We start from the raw sequence: 8,216 nt of genomic DNA, 5'->3' as shown, positions 1-8,216 counted from the left end.
CGAAGATAGCTTAGTTAGAGAAATGGTCAGTTAGAGAGAGAGTGACCGAAGGGAGCGCGACAGAATACTCAATATCTGTTCGGCGCTGTCTCAAGTTTCCTACTGAGAGCTTCTCGGCTTTACTCGCTTTCTTATTTTCTGAAGTTTTTAGCTTAGTTTAATTCCGTGTTGTTATGTAGTTAGAGAATCGATCTTTTGGTATTCCGCATGTTTATAGTTCTGTTTTGAGCATTGAGTATAAAAATCAGAGTTATTTTGTTTTCGTCATCTCGATTACTGTTCCAGTCTAGTTCAATGTTAAAGTCTCTGATCCAGTGTTTAATCATGATGAATGGCAAAGTGTTTTGTGTTTTCATAGCAAGCCTAGATAGTTAGGTCCTTTTCCAGCATGATGAATTACTTGATCAAGTAGATAGTTTATATTCTGCCTAACGTAATCCAGTAGCTTAAAAACTCTCAACTTAAAGCGTGGCAGCAGCCGACCCCTATTCACTATCCACACACTCAACACACCGGTTTCTCTGTGGGATCGACCCCGAACTTGCCGCTTTACTGTTAAAGTAGTGCAAATTTGGGAGTTATAAATATTTCTTTCGGTGGAGCGAGAGAGAACGCCTTGATCAAGTGGCAACGACATTTGCTAACTGATCCACTCGGTTCAGTTATCTTCCATATAGCTTGATCCATCCGAGCTTTTCTCCCGAAGCCCACCAAAAATGGCGCCGTTGCCGGGGAAACATGGTGTTATTTTATGGATGTGTTTATTGCATAGGTGTAAATAGTTTTTTTCCTTCTTTTCTAATTTGTTTTTTTTCTTTCCTTTTATGAGAAAGTACCACCGTAGAGGACACTGGAATCATCCTCTCATCTACAGAGATACAAATACTCATTGGCGAGTCCAGGAAGCCGGTGTTGTTACCACTCAATACAGAGCCGCGTTAGAGGCAGCAGCTGCAGAGCAACTGACCAGCGACGAAGATGGAGAACAGAACTCGCCACCTAAACCACCACAACTTGAGCAAGCAGAAGCAGAGATGGCCATCGTCGACAACGATTCAAGAATTAGCTCCTTACATGCCCACGACGAGAAGGAGCCCACCCATGCCATCGCTATTACTCCAGGAATGCGGACAATCGCAATCAAATCAGGGGTGCTAGCCGTATTTTCAAATTTTTATGACCTCTCGAAGGAGTGTCCTTACTCCTTTCTGGAAGAATTTTGTAGATACTGTGATATTCAGCCCGTTCCGGCTAGATCCACATCAGAAGATTATAGGCTCAAGGCTATACTCTTCGTCTTGAAGGGTGATGCAGGGGTCTGGCTGTCGAGGTTGCCAGAAGGATCGATTATAACATGGGCCCAGTTTCGCATGATATTTTTAGACCGCTTCTTCCCAGCGTCGAAGACGAGCTCCCTGAAGAGGGAGATCACAGATGCGAGACAGAAGTATGATGAACCTCTAGGCCAGTATTGGGATAGATTTCAAGGGTTGCTTCAAGCATGCCCTAACCACAAGATGGGAGATCGTGAGGTCTATTCAACCTTCTATGGCGGACTCACAGTGGACAGCAAGAACGATCTAAACCTAGCAGCTCAAGGGGATTTCTCAAAAACCCCATTCAGTCAAGCGAAGAGTATTCTGGGGAGGCTAATCGAAGCAAAGAGATCATATGAAATCTCCCGTGGCCAATACAGACGAGGGGCCGTGCACGCAGCGGAGGCAAGAAGTGACGAGAAGCTAGAGGCTCGATTTGAGCAGATGGAGAAGAAGCTGCTAGAGGCAGTAGAAAAGTCCAGAGCGCCTCCACCGCCTGCACCCAAGGAGAAGCCTTATGTGCCACCACCGCCGGACTGCGAGTTCCCACCTGAAGTGGAGCCGCAAACTCAGGTGAATGTCGTCGGCCATTGGAACGCAAACGGCAACTGGATCCAAGGAAAGCAGAGGGATGCTCCATGGAGAGACCATCCCAATTTAGGTGGAGTGATCAGAACCAAAGCCAACCGCCTCAACCGTCCACGCAACAAATACAATCCTCTGAAGGGCAGCCCAATTGGCCCGCTCGGAACCAAGACAGATCAAACAACGGAGGGAACATAATGCAGGGTGGTCAAGCGAACTGGTCAAGTGGACTACAAGGCAGTTGGTCAAGCGGACCTCAAGGGAACTAGTCCAGTGGAGGACAACCTAATTGGTCAAGCAGACAGGAGGAGAGAAACTGATCAAGGCCCCCAGTCAAGCAACCAGGGGAGACAACCGAACAACCAGGTGGTTAGCTATGTCCCACCGCATCAAAGAGGCAACCAACACCACAACCAACCACAGTACCAGCCAGAGCACTATGGACCGTCCGACTACGCTCAGCCAAACCATGCTGGGGGCCGTCAAACCAAAGATACAACCGGCACCCCAAGGAAGGTCAATGAGAAATGATAGTTCCGCACCATCCTAATGATGCGATGCGAGAAATTCAGGAGGCTCAGAAGGAGCAAAGGGCGGTGCTGGACATGCTTACGAAGCAACTGTCTCAAGTTGCAATGTCGCTGGGAGAGCTGAGAGGGAACGAAGGAAAAATCCCTGCTACTGTGCAGCAACCTGGGCGTGAAAGCATAAGTGAAGTCTCCCTGAGGTCAGGGAAGGTGTACCAGAGCCTCAGCCCACCTGCAGTGTCCTCAGCGTCTATACCTGGACCAAGCCACCAAGAAGAAGGAGAGTCCAGTGGAGCTGATCAAGCCAAAGGAAGAGATAAAGGGAAAGCGAAAGTGGGCAGTGAGACCACAAGAGAGAGTCAAGGAGAAGAAGCCGAGAAGGTCAAGCCATATCCATACCGTGGAATGGTGACCAAGAAGAGAGACGCCACGATCGATGTGGCCAGCATGTTCAAAGATGTGGAAGTCAAGGTGCTACTCTTGACGGCATTAAAGATGCCCCCGATCAGTAAATTCATCAAGGACTACCTGGCGGGGAAGGTCAATGAAGACGGGAGAATGATTACAGAAGAAAATGTCTCTGCAGTGATCCAGCGGAGCTACCTCCCATCAAAGAAAACCGATCCAGGAATGTTCACACTCCCGATTTCTATTGGAGATATCCAAGTGGAGCACGCCATGTGCGATTTAGGGGCATCCATCAACGTTCTGCCGTATGCTATTTATAAGAAGCTGGGAGAGGCCAAGCTCGTCGATACTGATATCATGATACAGCTAGCCGACACATCTTGCATTCACCCGGAGGGAATTCTGGAAGATGTAATCGTGAAGGTGAATGATTTTCTATACCCAACAGACTTTTTCGTCATCAAAACGACAGAGCCAGCAACAAGGGAGTCAAGTGGAGTTCTACTGGGAATGTCGTTCCTGTCTACGGCCAGCACCATAATCGACGTTCGTAATGGGACGATCAGCTTGGATTTCAATAGAGAGCAGTTCACGTTCAATATTGATGAAGCTATAAAGAGGCTAGCGACAGCGAGAACGTGTACTCAGTAGATGTGACTGAGCCGCTAGTACAGGAATATCTGGAGGAGGAATTCCTATAGAGACAGTTCACTGACTCCGCTGCAGATGAAGAGGTTGAGAGAGAAGTCACTGAATGGTATGAAGCCATGAAAGTCCGCAAAATGGATGATCAAGCCATCGCGAAAGCGATGATGAATTTTTGCGAGCGCCCGCGACCAGCTGAGTCAAGTGGGAAGGCTCAAGTGTCTAGCCTCGAAAAGTTGACTGATCAAGGCAAGTCACTGAGAAGAGAAGCAGAAGAAAATCCACTGCCTACAGAAGTGCCGAAACCAGCGAAGGAGTTAAAGCCACTTCCAGCACATTTGAAGTACGCCTATCTAGGGGAAGACGAAACAATGCTAGTTATCATCAACAGTCAGTTGACCCAGGGGCAGGAAGACAAATTGCTGGAAGTACTAAAGAGCAACCAGAAAGCCATAGGATGGAAGCTGACAGATCTGGTGGGCATCAGCCTAGATTTGTGCATGCACCACATCAGATTGGAGGAAGGAGCTAAACCCCAACATGAGGGAAGAGGTGCTCAAGGAGATAGTCAAGCTGGTCTCCAGAGGTATCATATACTCCATCCCCGATAGTAACTGGGTCAGCCCAGTACATATGGTGCCGAAGAAAGGAGGAATACATGTAAAAAATGAGAAAAATGAGTTGATCCCAACACATCCAGTCACTGGGTGGAGGATGTGCATCGACTACAGGAAGCTGAATGCGGCCACAAAGAAGGATCACTTCCATCTGCCATTCATTGGCCAGATGCTTGAGAAATTGGCGGGGAAGCAATATTTCAGTTTCCTTGATGAGTACAGTGGCTATTTCCAGATCGCGGTGAAACCAGAGGACCAAGAGAAGACCACGTTCACCTGCCCTTTTGGCACCTACGCATACAGAAGGATGTCGTTTGGCCTCTGCAACGCCCAGACACTTTCCAAAGATGCATGATGAGCATCTTCTCTAATTTGTTGGAAGACTGCATAGAGATCTTCATGGACGATTTCACCGTCGATGGGGACACATTTGATCAGGGGCTATATAGCCTAAACAGAGTACTGGAAAGGTGCCGGCAGAAGGACTTGGTTCTGAATTTTGAAAAATGCCATTTCATGGTTACCGAAGGAATAGTCCTAGGCCATGTGGTTTCAAGCAGAGGGGTTGAAGTGGATCAAGCAAAGGTGGCAGTTATAGCGAAACTGCCATATCCGACAAATCAAAAGGAGATCAGAGCCTTCTTGGGTCATGCGGGCTTTTATAGACGATTTATAAAAGATTTTGCAAAGATAGCCGAACCCTTGATAAGGCTGCTCTAGAGTGATGTGGAGTTCAAATTTTCTGATGCTTGCAAAGCCGCTTTCCAGCTATTGAAGGACAGACTGATCAACTCTCCGATTATCCGCGCCCCCGACTGGAGTCACCCATTCGAGGTGATGTGCGATGCAAGAGACTATGCAGTGGGGGCGGTCTTGGGTCAGATGGGAAGAGTTATGTTATCTTTTACGCATCAAAAACTCTGAATCAAGCGCAGAAGAATTATGATACCACCGAGAAGGAGATGCTGCCAGTGGTCTATGCTTTTGAGAAGTTCAGGCCCTACCTACTGGGTGCGAAGGTGATTGTCTACACAGACCACACGGCGATCAAATACCTCCTGGCTAAGAAGGAGTCTAAACCGCGTCTGATTGGGTCCTCCTATTACAAGAGTTCGACTGGGAGACGGTCGACAAGAAGGGAAGCGAGAACAAAGTGGTTGATCACTTAAGCAGGATTGTGCAAGAAGATAATGGGGAAGCTATCTCTGACGCTTTCCCTGGGGAGCATTTATATCTGATCAAGGCAACATCTGAACTTCAGTGGATCAACCGAGCATAGAGGATTGATCAAGTTGACCAAGGAAGAGAGATCCATCAAAGGCATAAGGAGCCATGGTTTGCGGACACGGCCAACTATCTAGTGACGGGCGAGCTGCCCGGAAAAGATGAAGCCACGAGAGCACAGAAGGAGAAGCTCAAAATCGACTCCCGATACTTCTATTGGGATGATCCGTATTTGTGGAAGATGGGGGCGGATCAAGTCATCCGACGTTGCATACCAGATTGGGAACAAGAGGACGTGTTGGTCCACTGCCACACACTAGCTTGTGGCGGTCACTTTGGTCGAAAGAAGAAAGAGCGGAAAGTGCTTGACAGTGGTTTTTACTGGCCCTCCATCCATAAAGATGCCTACGAGTTCTGCAAGAGATGCCCAAGATGCCAGCTGACTGGAGGAATTTCTGCAAGAGATGAGATGCCATAGATCCCCATAATAGTATACGAGATATTCGATGTATGGGGAATGGATTTCATGGGGCCTTTCCCTTCATCTGAAGGCAATCTCTACATTCTGGTGGCAGTGGACTATGTGTCCAAATGGATAGAAGCAAAGGTGACAAGGACGTCTGAGTCCAGGGAGGTGGCCAAGTTCTTAAAATCAAACATCTATACCCGGTACGGGGTACCGCGAGCCATCATCTCTGATCAAGGGACTCACTTCGTCAACAGGACTATTGAAGCCTTAATGAGGAAATATGGCGTCCACCACCGACTATCCTTACCTTACCAACCTCAGTCAAGTGGCCAGGCTGAAGTATCTAACAGAGAGATCAAGGCTATCTTGGAGAAGACGGTGAACCCCACGAGGAAAGATTGGAGCCGTCGACTGGAGGACGCGCTCTGGGCTTACAAAACCACTTTCAAGACGCCAATTGGAATGTCCCCCTACCGTCTGGTATTCGGAAAGATGTGTCATTTGCCTGTGGGAGTCGAGCATCAGGCTTTCTGAGCAATCAAAGAGATGAACTTGAACGCTGAGACTTGCGCTGGCGAAAGGAAGTTACAGCTACAGGAGCTTGAAGAGCTCCGGCTTGATGCTTACGACTCTGCCATGTGGTATAAGGAAAAGACAAAGATGTGGCACGACAAGAACCTTCGCAAGAAGGAGCTCAAGGTGGGCCAGAAAATGCTACTCTTCCAGTCAAGACTCAAGCTGATGCCTAGGAAGTTGCGGTCAAGGTGGATCGGCCTCTATACCATCATCGCCATCAGAGCAAATGGAGCAATCGAACTCCAAGGAAGTGATGCTGATTCGCCTTCCTTTTTGGTGAATGGGCATAGGGTGAAGCCATATAGAGATGGAATGGAGGCGTGTGTCGTGGACGACATTCCACTACTCATGCCTAACTCTCGCTAGTAAAACAGGTAAAAGGAGTGACTGGGTACTTTTGGGTAGTCTGCTTGATTAAGCAACAAATTTCTAAACCTACAAAACTGATCAAGTAACGTCCTAAGGGCACTCAGTCAAGTCCTTGGTAGTTAGTGTAAATATTTTTCGTGTTATTAGTTTTAAACTCGTAGGAAATTAAAAGTTGAAAAAAAGGAAGAAACTAATCAAGTGGTTAATAATTGAGTATTCATCTAGAATTAATTGTCCACTTGATCAGTTGAAAATTGAATTTAATTGGTGGGTTACAGTGGTTGAATTGATCAGGGCAAGATGATGACAGGACGCGTGCACTCATTGAAAAGGTATCGGAGAGCGCTAACTGCGGCATTGAAAAGTCATACTGGAGAAAGGAAGCGTATCGGGGAAGCTAAGCCAGCTGTCGCTCTGAAAAAGCGCGTCTGTACTCGAAGCGTCGCAGGGATCTCAACAGTCGGGATCTCGGTATAAAAGGCAGCTTTCTGAACCGTATTTCACTTTTGCCCAACCGCCTACAGTACACTGAATTTGCTCTCATCCGTACCTCTCAAAGCTTCAAAGCCCTTTCCCAAGTTATCATCCCCTCCACAGAAATTACCCACAACCATCACCAAAAATGAAAATCACTCAACTCAGCACTTCCTCCTCATCCTCAAGGGCCGGCACCAGCAGTGGTGACCGAAGACCCCCGTTCCCAGCTAAAACAGTACCAGAAACCCCCGGCCCTTCCACACCAACCACCACAGTCCCTCCGTCACAACCTAGCGTTGTCGCTCCACTTCCTACAGTGGACCCGGCCGCCATGAGGCGCCTAGAGAATATCCTCCGTAGCATACCCACCAAAACAGATCCCGCGGCGGCTTACGCCACCCTTAAAGCCCAGCTCAGAATTTTCCGGTCTAAGGACCCCGCTCCGACTCCCGTACCCCAAAATCCTCCATCTTCTCCCCCCAAAACACAATCTCCCCCTCACGCTCCTAAACCTACTCCCATTTTCCCGTTGGTACAATACAGCAGATGTGTAACATCCAAAATTTTGTGACATTTATTTAATATATGTCGATTGGAAATTTCATTTATGAAATTTAAATTGTTGCTACGTGATTGAGTTTGATTATGTGGAATAAATTGTCATGGGGAAATTGGAACGAAGTGCTAGTTATATTTAATGTGGGGAATCAATTTAAATAAAGATCATGCATCTTGTTCTAGCCAAATAAAGTGGCTATTGTCGGCCTCTCCAATTATTGGAAATTTTATTCTTTCTTGGATTTAATTAATTGTTTTGGGATATTCATCCAAATTAAATCCAAATCCCTAAATTATGCTACATGAAACTCGAACTCTAATCTATTATTTTTGTGAGTTTCGGATATCCTCTACTTTAATTAAGAGGATGAATTAGTTTCTTTGATAAACTTTGTACCTTGTTGATTCCTTCATTTATTTTAAATCCAATTAAATCTTGCCCATT

At 46.9% G+C, this 8,216-nt stretch overlaps 2 protein-coding genes across 2 annotated transcripts; both read left to right on the top strand.

Moving 5' to 3' along the window:
• The first annotated feature begins 2,428 nt into the window (after positions 1–2,428).
• LOC121776928 lies at positions 2,429–3,487 on the top strand. Its single transcript, XM_042174088.1, has one exon. It carries the CDS (start codon positions 2,429–2,431, stop codon positions 3,485–3,487), a length of 1,059 nt encoding a protein of 352 aa, XP_042030022.1.
• Positions 3,488–6,337: 2,850 nt separating this feature from the next.
• On the top strand, positions 6,338–6,733 carry LOC121776730. The gene has a single exon (XM_042173925.1). It carries the CDS (start codon positions 6,338–6,340, stop codon positions 6,731–6,733), a length of 396 nt encoding a protein of 131 aa, XP_042029859.1.
• The last annotated feature ends 1,483 nt before the right edge of the window (positions 6,734–8,216 follow it).

This window comes from Salvia splendens, chromosome 1 (genome assembly GCF_004379255.2).
Source record: "Salvia splendens isolate huo1 chromosome 1, SspV2, whole genome shotgun sequence".
NCBI classification, from domain to species: Eukaryota; Viridiplantae; Streptophyta; class Magnoliopsida; order Lamiales; family Lamiaceae; genus Salvia; species Salvia splendens.
This window is presented reverse-complemented; position numbering and strand designations above follow the sequence as displayed.